This window comes from Patagioenas fasciata, chromosome Z, assembly GCF_037038585.1.
Source record: "Patagioenas fasciata isolate bPatFas1 chromosome Z, bPatFas1.hap1, whole genome shotgun sequence".
NCBI classification, from domain to species: Eukaryota; Metazoa; Chordata; class Aves; order Columbiformes; family Columbidae; genus Patagioenas; species Patagioenas fasciata.
The window spans coordinates 43,988,306-44,015,004 of NC_092560.1; the positions used below are offsets into that span (position 1 = coordinate 43,988,306).

Genomic DNA, 26,699 nt, shown 5'->3' on the forward strand with positions numbered 1-26,699 from the left:
TTATCACACAGCCCAGAAAGGTCTGAATGTACATGCAGACTACTTACACGGTTCATCTAACCGGCAATAACTCAAACCTGCTGTAATCTATAGCAATCAGCTAAGTGCTCACAAGCTTAAATCCTTTTGCCATGCATCACTTACTTGGTACTGGTACACTGATTACAACACAATTTATGTACTCTTTAAGAAGATTGGAAGGGATAGCAAAGGAATAAACAGTACTCCTGAAAGTTTGTTCCTTTAGTAAGAGCCAAGCAGGTTGTTAAGTCACAGACTGGCACGGTGGAATGAAGGGCTTAAACACACAAACGCAGTCAAAAACCCCTCTTTTGAACAGTCATGGTAGAAGGAGTCAAACGCTTCCCAGTGGGCTGAGGACAAGACTGGAGATACAGTTTTGTTTCACAAAGACTAGCAGAGTTTAGGGACATACTCCAACCAGAAAACAGTGTTGAAGTGTACAGAAGCTAGGAAGGAAGAGTGACACAGATATATATTGGTTGTTGTAAAGTTTGAGCAGAAAGGTGTGTTGACACGTGGGACTGGAAAGCAGATTATTTCATTTGAATAAAAAAGAAAGTCAGTGAACGAGTGACATAATATGGGGTTGGGAGATGTCAAGCTGAAAGTCAACTGAGATGTCTAGAGGCTGTGACCAAGACCCAGTAAAGTGGTAAACATACACTGTATTCATATGTTTGCCACGGATAACTTCAAATCTGAGCTAAGAAGTGCAAACAACCGCCTTTCTTTCTGTACCTTTCATTACAAATTCTTCCCATGATTCCAAGTATTCCCTACAAAGGAAGGGAAGTGTAGGTATCTGATAACACTCTGCTTGTGGTAGGTAGCAACTTCAGGTTAAGCTTCACTGAGAGCAAAAAAAAGAAAAAATATGCTTTCTCTTAAGCTGGGCTTCAGTAGTGTTAAGGTGTTCCCTGCACTACGTGTGAAATATGTGAAAGGGTGTGGCCTACTTGACTACAAGTTGTCAAACAAAGCACCTTACCAGAGTCTATTTCAACATATGTGGAAGCATGTAACAAAGTCTTTTAGCTCAACTGTTTATATATGGACATGAAAAGATGCAGTGCAAACTAAGTAGCAAGTCCTGGATAGACCCAAGTAAAGAAAACAAAATGACTATGTAACATATAATTCACAACACACTTAATGCTTCTCTTTTCTGAGAATAATATCAGACTAAAAGACATTCCTTTGGAAAGGAACAATCGAACACTTTTTTGTAAGGCTTTCATATCTTCAAAATAATTTTAAAAAATTACAATATTACCTCATTAAAAGAAGAAAGGTTAAGTTTTTTGGCAATGAACTTCTTTAGATGCAAGACTGTCGCTTGTGCTGAGCAGCGAATCCATTTTCGCTTCAATCCCCGCAATTTGCTGCTATTGCACTCCAAGCAGATGCTTACCTTCATGAAAAGCAAACAGTCAGGGTTGGTTAGAACAATTTTCTGCAGTCCTCATTATGTATCCACATGCAGTTTTTATTAATTAAAAAGAGTGGAAAGGTAGAGTACTAGTATTTCTTAAACTGAAATGCCCGTAATCCTATTAAAACTTGGTCTAACATCTTGTCAGTTTAATGATAAGCACTACTGCAGCCAAAACAGATCTAGACAAGAAAGTTCACAAAATAATTTCTGATGTTGGAACAACCATGCCCTAGTTCAAATTCATAGGCTGCCAACAGCTCAAGGGGACCCTAAGTAAAAACTAGAGTAAGATAAACTGTAAGAATATCATTGCCAACTTTTAATGATTGCTTCTAATGTAACTTCTTGCTTCTAATGCAACTACTAAATCCAGTTTAAAAACTGAATTTTAACACCTATTTAAAATAAAATTTACAGTTTAAAAAGAATGGATACAAATGACGTAACAAATTTTAGAATTCTAAAGATTACCACCCAAAATGCCTCTCTAATTTCTGTGCTTCAATTCTTACTTTTCTCATGCAGCTATTAATTACTTAGTCTACGCCTTTTGTAATTATTTACTTTATGCGCTAAGAGGATCTAGTACTAGGTACAATCACTTTTAAAGTATCCTTACATTATAATTGAAAAGAAAACTAATCCAAATTTAATTTACTCTGGACACACATAGGAGGAAAACATAAAAGAAATTGCTTATTTGTCCCAAAAGAAGAAGATTTCACTTTCAAACATGATTAGTGCCTAAAACTTAGTGGTGAACTTCCTGGCTTTCATACTATTTTTATGGTCTTGTCTTAGTATTAGAGGCTTAAAACAAAATAAACAGTAAGTTAATAAAAGTGCAAAAGGTTTTATTCATAATTATTGATACACATTCAGCTCAATATATCACAATAACACTGGGATATACTCCTTCAGAAGGGGGAGCCAAATAAATTTGTTTTGAATGCAAATAAATATTTTGGAAACTCATAAACAAACAAGTCAGAACTACTAAATCTTAATGCAGATGTCTTTAACATATGCTCCATTCGTGCCAACAACCAAACATGAAACTCATGCTTGCACAAAAATATTGAGCAACACTGCACCTTGTTTGTATCAGAAGACAGAAAACATAGCTTAAAACATTTACTTCTCGGTTAGCTTATCAACACACTAAAGCCAAGATAAAACTAAAACATGCCCAATGAGCTCACCTGTTCATCACTTCGATGGTAGTCATTATCTTCTTCCTGTTTTTCCTCAGAAGTTTCTTTGTTTGCATTTTCATCTGCTTTAGTTTCACCTTTAGATAAGAAACCAGATATATGGGATAACACTCAGCAGCAGCTTGTAATGCTAATGTGATTAAAACAGCACAGTTCAGGACTACAATATAGAATTAACTTTGCTACTCCCAAGTTGCACTCTTCTTCTTAGGCAACCCCAGCTGCCAACAGCCGCACACATGAAAGAGAGGCATAACACATAGAGCACAACCTTCAGTGCAACTAGTAGCAGCCCAGAATTTCAGAGTCCCCATGCAGGTACTACTGCAAAGATCTCCTTTGCCCAGAGTAATATGCTATGACCAGCTAAGAAGAGTCTATGGACAAATAAGAGATGAAGCAACAGCCCTACACCTACTGTACTGTGCAGTGTTACAAAACAATAGTGGCTGTAATAAACCAACTAGGCATATACCACCCTCAGGCCTGTTCATCTATTGACTGGCCCTCACCCACCCAAGACAGAATAAATAAAGGACCATTTACCATTTCTGTGGGAATCTAGGTGCTGTTTTGTAGAACATGTCTCCCCTTTGATGTCCCCTGGAACTTCCATGCCCAGTTTGTGATAAAACTCTCTTTGCTTTTTCATTTCCGCTGTTTAAAATTGTAAATATTAATAACTGTAATAAAATTCTAATGCAATATTTATGAAGTTATTCCAAATCCCTTCCCTCTTAAGTGAAGCAGGCTTACCAGCAACTAGTCATTTTGTCAGTATTTGCTACCTTTATGTCTTTGCTATTGCATCAAGTCATGCCTCGTTTTCAGAGTTAGAATACTACAAAATCATCTGTATACCTACTATTACAGCATTCCTATTAGAATGAGACAGTATTTAAAATACTATACATTATTTTGAATCTCGCCCCCCCCCGCCCCCCCCCCGCCCACCATATTTCAGTCAAATAGCTGGTTTTGAATTTTTATAGTTCTGGTTTTCAATCTGCTAGAAATAATTTTAAAATAATGTATTTAATCTTGGTAATGCTTGAGAATGTTCCGGGTTTTCAGCTTAAATGGATTAAAATACTCTATTTAAATGAAAGTTGTAACATACATTAAGACGGAACATTACTGAGCAGCTACTGTAAGGTACTGCTTTAGTTGAACAGATCCAATCTCAAAGATTATTATTAAAATACAAATTCAAAGTCACATGCTAAGAAAGGACTCACACAGTAGCAGAAACTTCACTGAAACGAAAAGCTGTTCTGTATTACATTCTACTTCTGAGAATTTTAGAAAGCTGGTTTAAGTACACAGTTTAACCAGAACAAATGAGAGTTACATTGTGCCAGCATTCAAAAGCCGAACTTCTATTCCACTTCACATAATACTAATTTTTGAAGAAATACCCCATCTTTCCTCCTACAACCCTCACTCACACTTTCAGCTACTACAGGTATGAAATTAAACTAAAAATGACACAAATGAAGGAATATAATTTTCCATTGTATTTTTCTTCAGTTCTCCCCACTACTGCATTTTCATGGCCTGAAACTACATTTTTCTTTTTAAGTTGCAAAAGAAATATGTGCAAAATGACCTCTAAAAAAGCTCATACCACAACATACCTTCTTGAAGGCCTGGCACAAGTTTGTAAACAATATCTTGCATTGTTCTGTCATGACTAGTAAGGGGAAAAAAAAATAAAATACATATATATATATAAATAAAAAGTTCAAGTCAACCATCTTGATTCAAAACATATATCTTAAAAAAGTTCCGGTACTAAACTAATGTAAAATGTCTAAATTCACTTAAGAATAATTTCAATTCTCAATTTATTATTTATATCAAACAAGACAGGACAGTAAAATGAAATCAATTATGAAAAAGCACAGTCTAAGACAGAAACCTAATCAAAGTTTGGGAAAGAATAGTCTCAAGCATCTGGAGGATGATGCCCCATGGAACATAGTATCCTGCATCAAGGGAAGTTATGTCATAAATAATCTCAAAATTCTTTGACAGCTTTGGGGTAAACTCATTTTTATTACAAAAGAATCAAGTGTAGTCCATTTATTACCCCTACAGACTCATCTCTCACATTTGCAGATTACTTAGTTATCTTTACTAGGTCTTCCAAAAATGCAAGTAAACAGCTCGCAGAAAAAGACCACAAGAACAAAAAGTTTACTTTACTCTTAAAAGCCAACGTTTCAACTGTGAACAACATTGTGTAGCTCAGAAGCCTTTGATCCCACTGGAACTGCAGCAGCAGAACCAGTTAAGATTCTAAACTTTAATTTCCAGCTCATCTAGACAAAATTCTGTTTTAGTCTAAAATAAGTCACTGTCTGAAAGAAAAAAAAAAAATAAAAAAAGGAAAAAAATCCAATTGATAAATAAAATTAGAAACATTTCAAATGTCTGTCTTGGCTGCAACAAGGTCATTACCCCAACACAGTTTGCAATACCAAATCCTGAATCTGACTTAAACATGAGAAGAGGCTTAAAAAAGTAATCTCAGGCTCCTTATCACCTGACATGAGCACTTCACAACAGTGGAGATGAGTGAACAAGCACAGAAATGGTAACAAATCAAGAGATTTACCATCAACCACCACAATCTTTAAAGTGGTACTAGAAGAAGAATCAAAATATCATTAATTCTAAATTCATGTCTTTTGAACCAGTAGCAATGCCATTTGCACAGGCTGGGATTTTCAAGTGTCACATATGGACTGCAGAAACATCTCCAAAAATATTTCAACATGAGCAGTAAATCAGCCACCACTATTAGATCAGAGGTAAGAATTTAACAGCATTCAGAAATGTGAAATAGGAGACACAATTGGTTTACCTATTTCCCAGGTAGAGGGAGATGAATAGCACTGCACATATACATTCTAAGACACATAGTAAAATTCTTGATTGTCAATTCTTCATTAAAAGTATATGTATATCCGAAAGTAGACTGGGCAAAGGCTGTTTCAGTCTCGAAAGGGCAGTTAGCTCAGGCAAAATACTTCCTTTGAAGTGTATTCAGTAACCAACAACAAATAGCAAATTTCTTTCTAGCTCAATTCTCAATTTGATGCTGTTTCCTGGCCCCTTTTAGCACAGAAAATAAGCTTCTGAACTAAGGCACTGGTGTATTCCTTTTGCAGAAAACAAACATACTGTCTTAAGTGTTGTTTATTCATGCTTGCCTATTGGCATCTACTTGTCCCTTCAAAGCATACACTCATATAGGGTATTATAATTGTATATACAACGCTTTATCAGTGTACATTATCATTCTTCAAATGCAGAGATGGCACAATCGGTTTCAGGCTCCTGAATCAGGATCAGCTTGAGCAATATAAGTGTGTATGGAACATCTGCAGTTTTCTGTAAATGAAATCAGACTCATTTTTTATAAGCATTGCTACAGAATTTGTTCTAGAACTGAGAAATGCATTTGAAAACTGCCACAAATGAAATCAAACTCTTCATAAAGGTAGGCGAAACACTTTTGCACTTGCACTTTGCTAGTGCAAACACACTGTCACAATGGATTTATCTGTAAAAGTTACTACAGTTCAGTAAAATGAAAGGAAAGCACTGGAAAAAAAAAAAAAAAAAAAAAAGAATGATGTCTCATTTGAAAAAAAACAAACCACCAAAAAACCCGTAGTTAAAAAAAAAGAAACCAATGAACAATACCACATGCATGTTAGGTCAGAAAGTGAGAACATTCTGTGTAGAGATCAAAATAGAACAAAGGACAAGATTATTCCATTCTAGAGATCAAAGGCACTGGTCTAATATTTTTGCTGCCATATTGTTTCCTGTCCCTATGAACCAAACAGGCCTTTGAAAGATTAACTGAACAGTAAAGCTGACAATTATTTCTCTCATTACTCTGTCAGACACTGAAAAGCACCATTAAGCTATGACTAATTATTTTGAGGATTTTGCAAAAGTACAATTTCTACAAATGTTTCATTTATTTTACTTTTACGACCCAAGCATACAAAATGAGGAATGACTAAATTCACACAAATTAAACAGTAAAGTGCATGCTTTGCTTGCTTTTAAGTGTGCAAGAAGCTAACAGATGTCAAGGAGTTGCAAATTCATAGCAAAGTTTGATCCCGTATCTCCTCAATCACCTTCAACCTTCCTTGTAAATGTTTAACATGCTGATAAGCAAGTAAGAAAATTTAGGAAAAAGCCATGCTGTATTAAAAGAGGCTGAAACAGTCGAAGGTGAAGCTAGTTGCACTTTTACTGTCATACTTACCCAATATACTGTAGTGGGTGGCTCTGATGTATAACAATTCTACAGGTTGGACAGGTGTTGTTTTCCTCCAAATATTTCACTAGGCAGCTTCTACAGACTGATAACACGGACATTGATAATTAAAAAGAAACAAAAGAAGCATAATGAAAGAAAAAAAAGTTTTTATACAGTCACAGAAAGGTGCCTTACTGAAACTTACACAAAGTTCATCTCCACCTCACGTAAACATGATATCTGATCATGCAGAATACCGTTTCTAGCATATTTCATTAATGTTCTTGATACAGGGAAGTGATGCACTAGCAATAAGGCATCTGTACCTAGCCAAGTCTTCATAATATAGTACACAACACACAGTCTCACTCCAGAATTTACTAGAACAGCAATTTCTAGCAGATCAGCTCCATGTTGCTTGCACAGATGATATTATAGGAACTGTGTGCCATTAAGATACTAAGCCTATTTGCTTTAACCATGGCCATATACAGAATTAAAGTACATGGTGGCAGTGAACCCAACACAAAAAAAAAAAAGAATATTCCAAAATTGGATACTTTTTAAAAGAACAGAAAACTTTCAAAAAGTGGATATCCAGGTGCTATTTTAACTCTAACTTTCAGAGAGTACACTACAGGTAAACTTCCACCAGTAAAAAATTTACATGAACGCAGACCTTCAGTATTTGTAAAATGTCCTAGTAAAATTTGCTAAAGCAGTCATTCATTATAAAGCTACATGCTTTTGGAGCTGTTTCCACAGGCATACACACAATCACCCATATTTCATTCAAAGTATACTATTTACAATTCCCCCCACTCCCAGAAAGAAGTACTCATAATATACACTACTCCATGATATCCTTACTCACTTGAAGTTACAACTCAAAAATGCAGGAAAAAAAAAAAAAAAAAAAGAGAGAAGGGAGGAAAATAGCTTTTTCTTAAAAAGCAGAAGTTCATGTAGTCCTGATATTAACACGATCATTCTTATCACATAAAATGAAAAATTCTGTAACTACAGTGCCATCTACCTCTGAGACAAGATGATAGTACAATTAAACAAACACAAACACACATTAATACACCCAAAAATAAGCAGCAGCAAATAAGCATAATAAGTTTTCATTCTCCATGCTATTTACACACTTAAGATGACAGTATTCTTGCTTGTAGAGGTTATGGTTGGACCAAACCTCATAGCTTTGCACACTAAGCACAGATGTTGCACAGCAGTCTGCTCCAGCGGAACGCCAGAGCAGTAGATCCATTTACAAAAGTTAAGCCAAAGCCTTGTCTTACCAAGTCAATTAAAGCAGAACTTGACAGTGGAAGCAGGGACAGGTATCCTGGGAAGAGTAACTGCAGGGACCCTGTCTAGTTGCAAAGGGATGGAGTCAGGAAGGCCAAGGTGCAGGTGAAGCTGAACACAGCAAGGGACACAAAGAATAACAAGAATAGCTTCTTTAGGTATGTCAGCCAGAAAAGGCATGTCAAAGAGAACATAGCCCCTCAATGAGCAAGACTGGCAAACTGGTAACAATGGATGAGGAGAAGGTTGAGATACTCAGCAACTTCTTTGCCCCAGTCTTCACTGTCAAGCCCTCTTCCCACATCTCTCAAGTGGCTGGACCTCAAGGCAGAGATTAGGAGAGCAAAGAAGATCAGGTTTGTGGCCACCTGAGGAACCTGAACATACATACGTCTGTGGGAGCTGACGAGACACAAGTCCTAAGCGAATTGTCTGAGGTACTTGTAAAGCCACTGTCTATGATATTTGAAAAGTCATGGCAGTCAGGAGAAGTCCGTGGGAAGCAGAAAAAGTGAAACATTCCGACCATTTTTAAAAAGGGTAGAAAGGGAGGTTCCCTGAACAATCAGCCTGCCAGCCTCACCTCTGTGCCTGGAAGATCACGTAACAGGTACTTCTAGAAGCTATGGTAAGCCACATGGAGGACAGGGAGGTGATTTGTCACAGCCAGCACGGCTTCACCAAGGGCAAGTCCTGCCTGAGCAACCAAATGGCCTTCTATGATGGAATGACTACATCAGCGACAAGGGAAGAGCTACAGAAGTCATCTATCTGGTCTTCTGTAAGGCCTTTGACATAGTGCCCCACAACATCCTCCTCTCAAAACTGGAGAGATAGGGATTTGTTGCGTGGACTGTTCAGTGTATAAGGAATTGACTGGATGAGAGACTAGGAATCCAGAGAGCAGAGCTCAGCAGATCAATGGCCAGATGGACACCTGAGACAAGTAGTGTCCCCCAGGGGTCTGTACTGGAATCAGTACTATTTCATATCTTCATCAATGACATAGACAGGGGGACTGAGTGCATCCTCAGCAAATTTGTAGGTGACAACAAGGTGATTGGTGCAGTTGATGCCACAGGATGTCCAGGATGCGACACATGTGCTCGCCATACGGAGCGACCTGGACAAGCTCAAGATGTGGGCCCATGCAAACCTCATGAGGTTCAACAAAGAAAAATGCAAAGTCCTGCACCTGGGTCAAAGCAGCCTCCAGTATCAACACAGGCTGGGGGATGAAGGGATTTAGAGCAGCCTTGTGGAGAAGGGCTTGGGGGTACTGGCGGATGAAAGATTGGACATGAGCCAACAATGTGTTCTTGCACCCCAGAACACCAAGTACATCTTGGGCTGCATCAAAAGGAGCAAGAAAGTCAAGAGAGGCGATTCTGCCCCTCTGCTCTGCTCTGGTGAGGCTTCACCTGCAGTACTGTGTTCACATTTGGAGCTCTCAGTAGAGGAGAGATAAGGACCTGTTGGAGATGGTCCAGAGGAGGGCCACAGAAATGATCAGTTATCCCATCTTCCCTGCCATTGCATCTTTGTGCTCCTTTGTGGGTATGCATTTATCTTTACCATGTAGTCTAATAGATCTCTCTAAACATGTTCACAGAAGCATATTCCAATAAATTGGAGAGAGAAGAGTTTGATGGATGGATTGTAAGATGGATGAGGAATTGGCTGGATGGCTGCATCCAAACAGTTACAGTCAATGGCTCAGTGTCCAAGTGGACACTAGGAATGAGTGGTGTCCCTCGAGTGTCTGTATTAGGACCAGTAATATTTGATATCACAATCAGTGACATAGTAGGATTGAGTGCACCCTAAGCAAGTCTGCAGGTGACACCAAGATGAGTAGTGTAGTGGATACGCTTGAAAGAAGTGGCATTGCCCGAAGGGACCTGGACAAGCTCAAGGTGTGGGCCCATGGAAATCTCATGAGGTTCAACAAAAAATAGTGCAAAGTCCTACACCTGGGTCGCGGCAAAGCGCAGTATCAACATGAGCTGGGAGATGAAGGGATTTAGAGCAGTCCTACAGAGTAGGACTCGGGGGCACTGGTGGACAAAAGAGCCAACAATGTGTGCTTGCAACCCAGAAGGCAAAACATATCTTGGGCTGCATCAAAATAAGTGTGGCCAGCAGGTCAAGGGAGGTGATTCTGCCCCTCTGCTCTGCTCTGGTGAGGCCTCACCTGCAGTACTCTGTCTACCTCTGGAGCCCTCAGTATGGGAAAGACCTGTTGGAGAGGGTTCAGAGGAGGGCCATTAAAAAAGATCAGAGGGATGGAATGTCTGTCCTACGAGGGCAGGCTGGGAGAGTTGGGGTTGTTCAGCCTGGCAAAGAGAAGGTTCCAGATAGACCTTATTGCATCCTTTCGTTACATAAAAATGGGCTTATAAGATGGGGACACAGACTTTTTAGTACAGCCTACAGGGACACAACATGGGGTAATGGTTTTAAACTAAAAGAGGGAAGATTCAGGTTAGATATAAGTAATTTTATTTTTTTTTTTTTACAATGAGGGTGGTGAAACACTGGAACAGGTTGGCCAGAGAGGTGGTAGATACCCCATTCCTGAAAGCATTTACGGCCAGCCTGGATGGGACTCTGAGCAACTTGATTAGTTGAAGATGTCCCTGCTCCCTTGCAGTGCAGTTGGTCTAGGTGACATTTGAAGGTCCCTTTCAACCCAAACTATTTATGATACCTGCTAAAACAGGCTCCATCTTCCAGTTTGGACTAGCTATACATGAACTCCTCCTAAACTGAACTCGTCACAAGTTGGCTCAGGTTCCGGCAGGTTTACTAGTCTAAGCATAGCATCAAAACAAATGCAAATAGACAGTTTATGGATGGTGCTGCCATGTTCTAGATTGTCACTTTTTTTCACAGGGTCAAGCTGGGATTCACAAACTCTCGTCAAACTGGAAGTCACAGGAGTATGGTACAGCCAATATGGGAACCATTCTAAGGTCTGAAACAATAGTATTTCTAGACTTTTTCCTGTACCTGGAATTTTCAAAGTCTCCAATTTCCATTTACCCAGATATTTTGGTACTGTTTGTAGGCCTGAACTGAGCTGTATATTTTCTGGTTACTTTTACAGTACATTTAAACGTATCAGGGAACTGTCATTAGAAAAAGGCAAGGTTAATCCTTACCTTTATTTCCCCAAACAGTTTTATTCCTCTTAACTTTTTAAATTTCTCTGTCTAGTTCAAGAAATACAGTTGGTCTTCCATTACCCTTATGAATCCACAAAACAATAGCTTTCATAACATATGAAGCTTTCCGTTTCATAATGTACAACGGCAGCTCTCATATGTAAACACTAATGAAACTCAAATTCGAAATGTAAAAGTTTAACAAGACCTGGATACATCTTCTACGCTGGAATTCTAATCAACAAACAGGTGTAAACTAGGAAAGATTTAACAAAGAGTTACTACTAATGAAGTTTTTACCTATTGGCTTATAAGACCACCTGCCATCAAGAAACTAAAGATATAGTAGAGAAACAAGTAGTAAAGGGAACAAGAAGCTTGTTTTCCCCTGAATTCTCTTTTACAAAAGAAGTAGGCCCTGTCCCTTCAAAGTACTGGCCCTGATCCTCCATATGACTCACATTAAAGGATCAAAGAACTACCTTTACTACTAAACTGAAGAGTCTCTGAATGTCTGAAGGACACGAAATTGGAGAAAAATTTAAGATAAGAAAAATGTGAGTTGAAACAGAAATAAAATTTCAAGGTGGTGTAATTCAGCACAGGATTCACTATCTCAACTGACAGGGAACTTTCAGGATAGTTTTTACAATGATGCTTTACCAGGAACATAGATTATTAGTATTAACATACACAACACAAAAGATGCCAATGTGTATAAAGATCTTAATAAAGAGAGGTCTCTGTCCCTCTTCTCAGAAAACTGTAATTCTACAGGATACAAACTCAAGGAGTATTCTGAAAATACAAACTGCCAAAACAAGGACAGGGCAAACCACAAGGAAAAAAAAAAAAAGTGGCTAGCAAGGAGCATTCTGCGGCTTTTGAAGCAAGCACTGTATCACTGGGGATTAATCTAAACATTTCTGCCATAAGCAAATGTAAGAAATGGTGTAGATGATGTGATGTGAGTTCAGTAGGTTTTGTGGGTTTGTTTGGTTGCTTTTTTTTTTTGTTTTGTTGTGGGCTTTTGAGTTGGTTGGTTGTTTTTTAAGAACAACAAAAAATGACTGTCTAAGTCCACGTCAGACATGTTAACTTATTATGTAATAATACTTGGTTCGTACAAAATCTTGTTAATAGCAGCAGTAAAGAATTTTGGGCAACAAAAAACTCATTAAAGCTGATGAGCAGAACTTGTAAATGAAATACAATGGAAAACAATCTCTGACAAATCATGAGCATTGTATTTCCCCTTTGCAAGAAATTTTAGGTGAAGAATTAGTCTGCTGAAACTTTCATTTTGTGGAGATGAAACCACTGTCACCAATTAAAGTTTAGGACTATGGGTCATTAAGCTATTGAAACAACATACTAGCTTTATAACAGAAGCACTTTAAAACATGAGATGTTTGAAGCTGCATGACAAATACTATTTAATAGATTAATGCAGGCACATGTAAACAAAAGAAATTATATTCTCTGGACAGGCAAAACTGGACAAATGGAAGCTCCTGGGTGACAACGACACGTCAGTAAATGTCAGGGATTCTGAAGACACAGGTAGAAAATGTACATTTTGTAAAACCCTCTTCAGCAAGAAGATGGACTGCATTCTTGAAAGCATACACTACCACTAATTGTATATGGTTTCAAATATATGCAGTACAGTTTTAATGTTCTCTTCATTTGCTTTGTTGAAAAAGCAGATCATCTGTTAAAAAAAGCAGTGTCTAGTAAAGCACGCACTACTTGAGCTGATGTACAGGTTTTAAATTTCAAGTAAAAAACATTAAAACATGTTGCACATCAAATTAAAACAAACAAACAAAACCACACAACAATTTATCTCAATTGTACTTCTACTTACAAGTATGTAAGCATTCTGTTACAGTAGTAGCATCAATCAGGTATCCATTGCACAGACGACAGGTTATATGGGCATTAATGTCCCAAAGTTTAATCTTTCTCGTTAGCATCTTTGGTGTCTGCAGAAAAGACATATCATAAATTAACACAGCTGCAGTGATTAGGTAAAAGTCATTCGGGAATAAGTGATTAACAAGAATTAACCCTAAAGATATCTTTATACTGATTTATGCTGTCATATAATGCACCTCATATAATGCATAGGCGCGTGCATGCACAGACAATGATATCACTAACTTTTAAAGTATGTGAAATAAAGCAATGTAAACATGGTGTTATTAAGTTCCTTCATCAACAAAGGGACTTGGATTTAAGGTGAAACACTGCTAGTCTAGTGATCTAAGTTATCACATTTGGTCTAGTAATGAGGAAAAATTAACCAAAAAAAAAAAAAGGAGAAAGAAAATCCTCAAACGAATTTGAGAATTAAAAGCATTTTAATCATAACTAAGTCTGATTTGGCATAGTACATTTAACCACAGTTTTTAGTGTTTGCCTTGTGCTAGTATGGTTGAAGCATAATTTTTAAGCTGTGCCTCAATAACGGAGCTGGAAAAATACAGCTTCTGAAATCCCACTTGGTTTAAACTCAAGGTAATTAAAGAGCACATTGCAAACTGAAATAGTCTCATTGGCAGAGATGCAGTTTGTTGTATGTGAACTAGAAATGCGAACTAGAAATTTTTCCTCGAGAGCAAGGGATGGCATAACCACCATTAAAGAGGAAGAAAAATCAGAAATTATAAATGAAACATGAAACAGTTTTTTTGCAGCAACCTCATTGTTTTTAGAGAAAACACCAGGAAATAGTGCATGCCTTAATAAACTGTTACCTTTTATATACAGTTACATATTATTTTTCAAGATATACGGAAAAGAAAATTCTACTGTTACATAAGTCAACAGCATTCAATTTAATTAACAGAGCAGGTTAAATTTGTTTAGAACCTATTACATGTGGTTCCCACAACGCAGAAGTCACCAAATTACACTGATTTCCATTGAAGTCCCTGACTCAAAAATACTAATTTTCATCTACCGTAGTTTGCAATACATTTCAGAATTTGAATGGTGACATGTGTTCATTAAATTTCACATAGAGATATCCTAAGAAGGTTCACAGAATCACAGAATGCTAGGGATTGGAAGGGACCTCGAGAGATCATCTAGTCCAATCCTCCCACTGGAGCAGGAACACCTAAATAAGGTTACACAGGAAGGCATCCAGGAGGGTTTTGAATGTCTCCAGAGAAGGAGACTCCGCAACCTCCCTGGGCAGTCTGTTCAAGGTTGTATGATCATTAATTTAATTTGTCATATTCTTTTTCTATGTTTAATAAAGTAGTACTAAACCAAAAGAGCTATCAAAAGGCAAACTCTCACAGTAATTTGAACTATACCAGCAATTTCACATGGTCCTCCATGACATACTTCTCTTGAAACTGGAGAGACACGGATTTGATCGGTGGACTGTTCAGTGTATAAGGAATTGGCATGATGGTTGAAGCCAGAAAGTAGGAAGCCAAAGAGTAGAGCTCAGCAGATCAATGGCCAGATGGACACCTGTGACATGTAGTGTCCCCCAGGGGTCTGTACTGGATTCAGTACTACTTCATATCTTTATCAATGACATAGACAGGAGGATTGAGTGCAAATAAGTTTGTGGATGACAACAAGCTGATTGGTGCAGTTGACACACCTGAGGGACAGGATGCCACTCAGAGGAACCTGGACAAGCTCAGGGTGTGGGTCCATGGAAACCTCACGAGGTTCAACAAAGGAAAGTGCAAAGTCCTGCATCTGGGTCAAGGCAACCCCTGTTATCAGTACAGGCTGGGGAATTAAAGGATTGATAGCAGCCTTGTGGAGAAGGGTTTGGGGGTACTGGTGGATGAAAGACTGCACGTGAGCCAACAATGCGTGCCACTCAGAGGAACCTGGACAAGCTCAAGATGTGGGTCCATGGAAACCTCATGAGGTTCAACAAAGAAAAGTGCAAAGTCCTGCACCTGAGTCAAGGCAACCCCTGCTATCAATACAGACTGGGGAATTAAAGGATTGATAGCAGCCTTGTGGAGAAGGGCTTGGGGGTACTGGTGGATGAAAGACTGCACATGAGCCAACAATGCGTGCTTGCAACCCAGAAGACCAAGCACATCTTGGGCTACACTTTCAGGCTAGATATAAGTAATAATTTTTTTTTACAATGAAGGTGGTGAAACAGCTTGCCCAGAGAGGTGGTAGATAGCCCATCCCTGGAAGCATTTATGGCTAGCCTGGAAGGGCCTCCGAGCAACTTGTTTCGTTGAAGATATCCCTGCTGATGTTACCCAGTGCAGTTGGTAACACAAATCAAACTTATTTTATTGTATTTGACATTTCTTAATTAATCTAGTGACTAATCATTACAGAAGTATGAAAACACAACTTGGTTTTGCCATACACAAGACAGGTGAGAATCTATGCTAGGAAACTAACTTTCTAGATCGTGTTTTATAGATTTATTTCAAATCAACTGAAAACCAGCCACATCGTAAAACTTTGGAAGTCAGTGTCTGATGTCTCCAGTTACAAAAGCTACTGCATGAACTAAGTAGATTTCTATGGCACAGAGGAGGAGTTATTCAACATCATTGTTTAAGAAGAGTTCAGAAGATGGTTTAAAACCACAAGTTAAACAGAAAGTCAGCACATTGGAAAACTGATTTATGACAGTCAAATGAGACATTAAGCTACAAGGACACTTAAAAAGGCAGTATCAATGTCACTGTAGTTACTTGCCTAGGCAGGAATTCAGAAAAAAGGTGTTCAGGATCACCAGACTGAATGTAAGTACTAATAGGGCAGAAAAGCTAAAGATAGTATGGTGAAAACTGAAGCAAATAAATAATTTGTTTTCTGGAAAAGGCATGACAATTTTTCCTTACACTAGCAGAGACAAGCACTGCTCCTATTAAAAAAAAAAAAAGTAACAAAGAATGGGATGGGGGAGAGACGGGGGAGAGAGAACAATGAATGAACCATATAATGAAAAAGGTAGAAATTCTACAGAATGGTAATAAAGTCCATTGTGCCAGAAAAAGAGGATAGCAAAGATAATACATTCTTCACTGACTGAATAGGAAACAGAATCATACACTTTTTGGCAATGTAAAAATATCTTCTCGAATATCCAGAGCAAGCCTGTCAGATCAATCTAATGAAAATTTTATATACCTTTCAAGAAGGACGCAAAATCCCTCTCATTAGATGTTTAAAGACTAGAAACCAGGAACTATTGGAAGAAGCAACAGAATGGGAACAGCTGTTTTCCACGGCACTAGACACCTTAGTTTCAAAGCAAGACAAAAGGTAGTAGAGGACTTATCCATAAGGCTTCATCCACATTGCTATCGTGTAGCTTCTAAAACAAGAGAACAAACTCTTCTCTGCATTTGCAGAGGCGCAGACATGATAGTATCAATGCAGTTTGGATCTCCAATAAGCAATGTAACTTCTAAGGTTTGTAGGCAAGCTGCCAGTGTCAGACTCCACTTTAACCTGCATCTTGTGCAATTGAAACCTGTCCTCTAGTCCCATGAAAAAGAAGAAAATGGGAATGCCTCTCTTATTTTTCCAAGCAGTCAACCTGTAACAATCGAAGGCTTCACTTAAAACGAATGAACAAACAAACACACACAGACCCAAAAAAAAGGCCAGAGTGGTCAATATCTATTTAGAAAGGAAGGGAGTAGATAGCAACAAAATGGCATATTACCAAAATGTCAGTTCAGTTAGACAATGTATTTAAAGACTCAGACTTTGAAGACTTCTTGAATTGTTTCCAAAACAGAAAAAGGAAACAAACAAACAAACAAACAAAAAACAACAGCAAAACTACTGATATATATGAAGAAAATATAAAAGGACTACCATTACCATCTCATATAAGAAATTAAATTCATTAATAACAGCAACAAATTAAAAATATAAAGTAATTCCACATTCATCACCTGTCCTGTATAATTTCAGAGGAAAGTAGAAAATATAATTGCAAATTTCACAATCACTTACTTTATCATTATTAATGCATTTTAAAAGTATACACAGTCATACTACAAAATATGAAGCTAACCTATCACTCAGAACACTTAGGAAGAAACTCTCCATGCGGGCAGATGGCTAATATAGGATGCCTTCCATGTTCCTATCTGGAATATGTTAATGGCTATCAGCTCAGGTACGGTACTAGTCTATTTGAACCTCACATCTGCTTGAGAGGGACGTTGAACATTCTCGTGTTCCTACAGCCTACTGCCAAATAGAAATTAAAAGTCACTTTCATCATACAAGACAGCCAAGCTCATATCACCTGTCCTGGTTTTAGCTGGAAAAGAACTAATTTTCTAGTAGCTGATAACACACTGATGTTTTAGTATAAGCACTATGTAGCAACAACTAAGTCGAGGACTTTTCAGCTTCCCATGCCCTTCCAGTGAGGAGGTGCACAAGAATCTGGGAGGGGGCACAGCCAGGACAGCTGACCCAAACTGGCCCAAGGGATATTCCACACCATATGATATCATGCTCAGTATATAAAATGGGCAAGTTGGCCAGGAGGCTGTATCGTTGCTCAGGGATAGGCTGCGTATTGGTCAAGGGGCAGTGAGTAATTGTACTGTGCATCACTCGTTTTGTATATTCTGTTATCTTTACTATTATTTTATCTTATCTTCCTTTGCTGCCCTGTTAAACTGTTTTTACCTCGATCAATGAGTTTTACTTTGTTTGATTCTCCTTCCCATCCCACTGAGGAAGGGAAGGAGAGAGTGAGCAGCTCCATAGTGCTCAGTTGTCAGCTGGGGTTAAACCATGACATTACCCCACAAAAAGAAACACCGCAAATGTACTTGTCAAGTAACCATATATACACTGAAGCACACTGCTGTAGCAGAAAAAAAATGTGGATTAGATCTGACGATTAGAAGCAAACAGAAAGTACAAAAATTTTCCAAGATATTAATGCTGACAAGCGTAATATAAATAAATCCCCAAGCACTATTTCTACGTCATCTTAACTCCACCTTAATTGTTATAAAGACTGTTACTCACATTATGAGTACAGTAATGAGTTAAAAATCTATTTATTAAAAATTTAAGATTTTGCATCAGTCTAATCAGCTTGCAAATTGTACCTGAAATACTGAGTTTAGCAACCAAGCGATTGAAAACTTAGTTAATTTTTTTTAACTGCTGGGCTCTCATGAAATCAACTTGACATATATGTTGAGAAAATCTCAGTATCCTTCAGAATTATCAGCATCTGTATTTGTAATTTAAGTAGCACTCTCAAAGAGTTACTTTTACCTTATTAACATGTAGTAACACAAAGAAAAGAGAAGCAGGACATTCACTAGCCTCTGGATTTCTCTGAACAATTCTGAACGAAGTCACATCCTTCTGCTTAGACTGACAATTTCTGCACATACAATTAATCCATGTTAGTAATCTCGTACAAGTCGGAACTAAACAGCAAAACTACACAATCTCTAAAAAAGAAGTTTCACTAAGAACCATCAAGATTAGACAGCTTGTTTTAACCGATCTATTTTTCTATTTTCTAGGCAAATCCAAGTATCCTTTTAATACCTTCCTTTTGAAAAAGAGCATGAGGTTTTCTCAAATCTGAAATCCAGAGGATTTCCTCCACAAATCTCATCTTCCCCTCTCTCTAACAGTGATATGTTGAAAAGAAAGCTAAAAGTGAATTCAGGTATTTCCAAAACAAGTAATCTAACCTTAAAAAGAAAAACAACAGAAGTCCAAACCATCTCTGAAAACACTTTCCCAAGCAAGCTTGCAGCTTAGGGCCTGGAAACATTCAGACAACTGGAGAAAACACTGAGCAACCTGGTCTAATCTCACAGATTACTCTGCTTTAAACAGTTGGATTACATGATCTCCTGATGTCTTCTCCAATCTGAATTGTCCTATGATCCTATGAACTTACTACACTGTTACACTACCTTCATCTATACATGCAAGCGAATTTCTTACTGTTTTGACTGCTCTCAAGCAGCAAATTGAATACTTCAAGCAATAGTTATTTGGTCAGAATCACACAGACATCTACTTAATGAAGTTAGCATGAGCTAAAAATCTAAAATTGGTTGCTTTAAAAAGAGAGCTGGCAGAATCAGGTTGAGCTTAAAGTCACACATATGAGCATAAAAGCAGGGGACAACAAGTTTATTCTTCCAAAACACCACCTAGGCTGATGTCTTCTTGCATGACATTTTAAATATCTAAAGAAAACTAAAACATATCTCCAAATTGAGCCTTATTTTTTACAGACACTTTATAAACTCACCAGACTTCACAGGACTTAGTATGAAAAATATACCTCTACAAAAAACTGAGGCTATTTGAATTTGCCTTATTTTGTAATGTGTAATAGCCCCTTTTTCACAGTTCAAAACTGTAGATCTCAAGCTCCCAACCGCTATGGCAGCTAGCAGACAACAGAAATATCATACCTTAATTGAGTTTCTAAAAAGCTAAAGCCAAGTAAGGCAAATCTGTAGGACACAAAGGTTCCTTAGGTCTTCTACACAGAGTTACCTGTTTGAATAGTAACCTACTACACCAAGCAATCTCAAACTGTAAGAACTGTAGATAACTTTGAGACTCTCAATCCACTGACTGAACAGTGACATTTGATAAAAGATTAACTAAATAGATAGATAGATAGATAGATAGATAGATAGATAGATAGATAGATAAATGTCAAAGTCTTTCTCTCTTTATCTAGCCAACAAGTGAGTCAAAGAACAACACACTTCCCTCAAACCATGTTGCTGGAATAGGAACAAGTTACTCTAACTTCTCAGTTCTATAATCACAAAACACTTCTCAAATACAGTTGCTTCTTTTTAAAAAAAACAAACAACCGCACAGCAACCTGAGCCTTACCTGTTTTTATAGGAAATGCAGAAAAAGTGGCCCCGAAGCAGGTTACATAGATTCATAGGATAATGTAGACTGGAAGTAACTTCCAAACTGCTCTAATCCAACCTTGGACTCAAAGCAGGCCCACTTAAACTGAGTTGCTGTGAGCCTATTCCTGCTGCATTCAGATAACCTTCAAAAATGGAGATTTCACAACCTTTTTAGGCAACCTGTTCCAGGGTCTGACCACCCTTGCTGCCAAAAAGTGTCTCACAGGAATGTTCTGCGTTGCAACTTGTATGCAATGCCTCTCATCCTACAAGTGTGCACCTCCAGAATTAGTGCAGCACCATCTTCTTGATTTCATGCCTCAAGTGTATTGCAAACAGTAATAATACTTTTCCTTATTCTTAGCCTCATTTTCTTCAGGACCTTTGTAAACACAGCATAAAAACCAGCAACAACAGAATCTCAGTCAATAGTCGAAGAGCCACTTTTAACCCAAGTTGTTAGTACTTTACATGGGGAATTATTTTTGAGTCAGAACGAAACAAATTAGCACTATATTGCTTTTAGAGAAATAGGAAACCTTTTAAAGCTCCAGAGACCTGAATCATGCCTAAGAAAGAATTAAGAGGTCCTGTTTAAAAAAAAAAATTAAAATGAGAGCCCTGAAAAGACTGGATTGGAAGAATCTTTCTCTTAGAAAGACAAAGCCTACTTTCTTAAAATCTGCCACTTATGAATCCTGAAATGGATGTGAGACATAATAGAAGAGCTATCCAACTCAATTTCAAGAGACTGCTTTCCTGATAGCTGTAAAGTAATCCATTATTCAGAAACGACGTATTAACAATGGAGAGAGAACAGGCAGCCTCCTTAAGAGCTGGAACACGAAATCCCAAACAAACACACAAAACATTCCAAATATACAGCTAATACGCAAAAATGATCACTTGTGCAAAGATTAACATTCCTTCATGTTAGTTGCAACTGATATTATTTTATAGCACACTGTTGGCATGGTGTCAGCCTCTCACTGTCTGTCACATCTTACATCACACAAGCAGGAAGTGAGTAAAGACAATTACAAAGGCATCTGGACTATATTCCCAGTTAAAAAATAAGGAAACAAACAAAATCCCTCATATAGAGCCAGGAGAGGCTGGCAGGGCATACAAACATGTCAGATAGTCAACTGTTTTTGTTCATGCTATGCTTCATCCACTAAGGCAGTGTTCTATTAAAATAATCAAGCAAAAAGGTAAGCAGTGTATTACAGATCTCTCTGCTGAAACTGTCACCAGTAAGGGAAGCCTGCCTCTGTACAAGCTTTCACATTTCAGAGAGATTTCAGCACTGAAAACTATTATTCATGCAAGGATCAGCAGAGGGACTTCTTCAAAGTACAGCCTTATCATTTGTATATACACTAGTGAGGAATATTTTGGCCCACGTGAGGCGTACCTCTTAAAACAGCATTTCTTTTCAGAGTCTGCCATCCAGAGACCTGAAAAGACAAAAACAGTCTGAAAGTTAACATCCAAAATTCCATAAAACCCATCTGCCTCAAGAAATTCTTAGCTCACTAAATTCAACTGCAAGTATCTAAGTATCTACACTAACTGAAGGTAACAGTGGGGCAGGTATACTTCTGAGTAAGAAAAATAATTAGATCCTCAGAAAAAAAAAAGGGGGGGGGGGGAGGAGGGAGATGTAATACAGTCTCCTGTGAAAGGACACACATAGGCAAGGAAAATTACTCAAAAATCCAAGTATTCCTGTCACCATGTGATAAGAAAATGAAATCCATTATCTTCACAAATGACAGGGAAAACAACCAAATAAATAAGCAGGAACCTTGAACCACAATTTATGGACTAAATAGTGATCAACCTGTAACAAAAGAAAACATTTTGGACTGAAGATCCACAGCCAGATGAGTATTATTCTCATTTTTCAAGTTATACTTGCAAGTAATCTGCTCTTTTATCTGAAGTTTCAGAAAATACTTTCAAGGAAATAATCAGCATTTCCAGAATCTTTAGTTAATTTTCAAAACTAAAATTATATTAAAAAAAAAAAAAAAAAGACCTTTGCATCACCTTCAGCCAAAGGATGAATAGATTAGCTTGACAGATGAAGGCAATTTTTCTTACTAACTTTATTCACACAGGAAATACTCAGATGTTACAGAGACAGGTAAAGAGTACTACTGTTTCCATTGTCCTGCTCCAAAAAACCAAAGGCATAGCCTGTAGTTACTGATCTTACTGTTATATTGCTAAGGGAATTATAAATACAATGATACAAGAAAATATTCATGATAGCACTAGGTGAGAACTTCAGTACAACGCAAATAATCCCTTGGCTATTCCACTGTAAATATTTTTTACTGTATTCAGAGAAAAAAAAAAATTACTATAAACTGAAGGCAATGCAGAGTTGCATAAGATGCTCTTTTGTTGCAGCTGACAATAAAAAGCCCTCACTGAAGATGAAAAGCTTCTCATATGGACAGAGGAAGAAACTCCAGAAAGGACTTGCCAAAAAAAAAAGATCTATTTCTGCAGCAAAATGTGGAGAACAGAGCAGTCAATGGCACTGCTTCTCAAGAAACCAAATCAGAGGCATATCACCAGTCCAAGAACACATCACAACATAAACTTCTGAGTAAAAACTTTTCAAAAGGAATTGCCATACATCTTCCATCACTGCTACAAGAAGAAGACAAGGTAATAGCTGGAAGAAGAGAATGGCACTCAACAACAAAGTTGACCCTACATCACCATCACATTCTTCATATTCTGGTTACAGGAAGATAGTGAAGCTAGAAGACAGTGAAATTCAGTCAATTTTTACATCTAGAGGGTTGCTGGAAACCAGGCAAATGGATCACTCTACTCATCCTGCATACTAACAAGTCAGAAGTGAGTACTAATATTCCAAAACAGATTTTATTTAAAGGACTGCTCTTGATAACTGTAATTCTTATTTGCACCACCTAGCTTTATAAAGCAAACCAGCAAGTTACCCTTATGAGGTACAGATCCAGAACTGAAGTGAATGCCTGAAGGATTTACAAACCATTACAGCCTTGCTCTATTTCAAAAGGATAAAAACATACATATATTTCTTTTGCTGCAATATAGCGCAATAATGTTACTTCATTAAAAAGCAGAAGTGGAGAGAGCCTGAGAAAAAAAGCTATACGCAGCAGATCCTAGCAATCATGCTGAATAATTACTGAAATGTACTACAGCCACACAGCATTGAATGACAAGAGTACTATTAATAGAAGCAGCAGGTATACCTAAATTCACAAGGACAGTGTTATCAAAGCGAAAGTCATAGGTCTAAGAACAAAACATTACAAGACTTTAACTTTCCTCTGACCCAAAACTTAGTGTGGGAAAGAAAATTTTAACATCTGAAGTTCATAATTGTATGGTTTATGGCAGGCATAAGCCTCATGGAGTTTTGTGAGTAGCTGCATGCAGATGACAACCAGTAGACAAACCTAGCTTCAGAATGAGATTCATTAAACTGTGGAAAAAGAGATAGTCCCTGCTATGGCAGCCAGTTTAATTGTTCTCAAAGACATCCAATAAATATTGATAAATTAACTATGTAAACTTTAATTTAAATATTAAATTCTTAAATATCATTGAATATTTTCAATTTTAACAGCTGTTTCCATCTAATTCCACAATCTACATTAGCTGAACAGGCCTCCAAACAAATCATTCCATCAAGATCGGGTCCACAAACAGCTCCTGATACTGTGAACATAGACATGTAACCAAAGAACTAATGGCTGGTTAACAGGGAAGTCTAATTCATACTTTGAACACATTGCATCTGCAGGCAGTGTTGCATAGTCATGAGGTCAGAGATTATCAATAAATAGAAGCACAGCATTTGTGCCTCCTCAACTAGATGGATTCAAACATAAAACTAGTCTGTTACTATAATAAATTGCAATAGAAAGATATAAGTTGTTAACAGCTGAACAGACAAGGAAGGAAATTCATTGTGCAAGGAAATTTATCTAGCAGTAACTCAGTAGAATAACATTATGCTGACCCACAACAGATCAAAATAATTATGGCTAAGTGAAATGAATTAAATATCCCCACTAGCTTATCATAAAGTCACTTGTACTTCTGCAAATCTTTCCATCACAGGGCAAGATATTTATAAGTCAAAATTTATTTCAAGAGAACTGGAGAAGCAGTCATAGTTCTACTTTCATTGCTAACAAGGTCAAGACAGCCTATACAGTAGTCCAGAAAATGATGCGGATATTACCTCAGGTAAACAACTTAACATGCAGGACACCTTTTTTAAGAGATGGTAGGATAAAGAAAACAATATTTGTGGCTGATTTGGTTTCAGATATCCAAGTTGTTTATTTCAACTGTTGTCACGTTTATGTTGTTGAATTTTTACTTTCAAACTTAATGTATCAGCCACTTAAAAAAAACCAGTTACTCAAAACGTGCTAGCAGTGAGAATGTTACAATAGCTTTAGCAAAATGAAGTAACAGAAGAAAAATTTTCTTCCAAATTGAGATTTAAAGTACTGTAAACTTCACCAAAATTCTTTATGTTGTGTTTGCAAATAACTATTTAATAAAAGAAACTACTAGAAATACATCTTTTTATTGAGCAAAAATAGGATTAAACATTTAAATTTGCTTAGCAAGCCAAGTCATGATTAACAGTCCATGTGCAGCCTTTTATAACTTACTTCATACACATAATTATACGTTAAGGCAGCAAATACATCTTTTTAGCACCATACCAACAGTTTCTCAATTCTCAGTGGAACACCTTAAAAGTAATTTTCCCCATTTCTGAGAATGCATTACCACCACCAGATGACACCACTGTCTTAACGTCAATAAAGTAGCTCTACATGTTGATAACAAGGAGGACCCCCTCTGAACAGAAATGGAAATGAAAACCCATTTTTACACATTTGTTGTCTCTGTCTTCTTAAAACAGATCCACTGAGCACAAATACATCATGCTGTTAATTTGAATCAGTACACAATATTTTGACATTATTGTGAAACCAGCACTACTCCCAGAATACAGAGAGCAGCATGCTTCCTTATGCATTTTTTCAGCGGGTTTTCTTGTTATTTTACCTGCTGCTGAGTGGAATACTGAATTTCAGTTCTGTGCCTACTTCATGGCTGTGCTGAGCAATTTGCAGAGATGACATCACATATGAACTGACAGGTCAGGTCTCCCTTGTTCCAGTGGAAACTAAGGTATTAATTTTTCATAATCTCAGAAAAAAATAGAGATGGTCTACAAGAATAGTACACTGCTTTTTTTCACTTTCCTGTGTATTTGCTTCACTGTTACATCACTAAAACACTACTAAAAACTGACATGCAGTTAGTCTGAAAGAAGGATTTTAAATCATCTAAAATGACCTACAGATATGAGTGCTATACTCTATTACCACACTTTTGCAAGGAAAGCCATTTGCCTGTCACCCTACTTACAGGAAGTGTTCTTTTCCTCCAAAAAGATTCAAGAGTGATGATTGAGTTCTCTACTGGTGGACACTGTGGAGGTGAAAGGCAGGGCAACAAAGAAGACTTAAGAGAAAATCACTGTACCTAGAGGCCCAAAAGGGGTGATGCCACAGCAGCACCAAGACACCAGATACAACTTGTAGAGAGGCTGAGCATATATTCAGAGATGGCATGCACACAGACAGAAAACACACATATACATACAACACATAGACACCACAGGCAGCGATAAGGCAGACACACATAGCATGCAAACAAACCCAAACAGCGCCAATACCCCCACCCTGCTCCCCTCTCTGGCTGCATAGGAGTCCACTAGTGAGAATACATACATATAAGACGGGTCCCCCCAGCAGCTGGAGTCAGACACCAAGCCTGCCCCTGGATCCCAGTCTCCAAAATTGCCATGTGTGACACGTGGACATACATGCCTTCAAGGCCACTATCCCACTCCATTTGCTGGTGAAGACTGTCTGGGGTCTAAATACTGGTATGCATTTAGACACACAGACGCATACACACACAGAGCTCACTGGGACCCTTTTACTCCCCCGGTAGTTTCCCCCTCCCCTTCCTGCCATGATCTCACACTGTCAAAGACACACAGGCACACACACACACAAATGGCTGAGATGCTGGTGGTTTTCCAGTAGCCAGTCCCCTGTGGTTTTGCCCACACATTCACCAGCAGCCTCATCCTTAGAGATCCACAGATCCTACAGTGTCCCTGACAGACATCCAGACTCACTTGGTCACCCTAACAGTAAGTTCCTGCTCTGGTCTTCCCCTTAGAGAGGCACAAACACCTGATCACTTCACCTACATGCAGGCTAGTTTGGCTTGCTC

General features: G+C 37.9%; 1 protein-coding gene across 4 annotated transcripts in view; it reads right to left on the reverse strand.

The window, feature by feature from the left end:
• LOC136114905 (polycomb group RING finger protein 3) overlaps positions 1-26,699 on the reverse strand; it is a 111,514-nt gene that overhangs the window by 62,421 nt on the left and 22,394 nt on the right. For 2 of the 4 annotated variants that reach the window (XM_071801910.1, XM_065860618.2), the window contains exons 2-7: positions 13,313-13,430; positions 6,968-7,064; positions 4,311-4,366; positions 3,220-3,330; positions 2,662-2,750; positions 1,298-1,435 (exon numbers count right to left, since the gene is read on the reverse strand). In XM_071801910.1, coding sequence (XP_071658011.1) covers positions 1,298-1,435; positions 2,662-2,750; positions 3,220-3,330; positions 4,311-4,366; positions 6,968-7,064; positions 13,313-13,430 — 609 coding nt within the window. The remainder of the gene's footprint in view (positions 1-1,297; positions 1,436-2,661; positions 2,751-3,219; positions 3,331-4,310; positions 4,367-6,967; positions 7,065-13,312; positions 13,431-26,699) is intronic. The other 2 variants (XM_071801911.1, XM_071801912.1) reach the window with 1 other exon arrangement.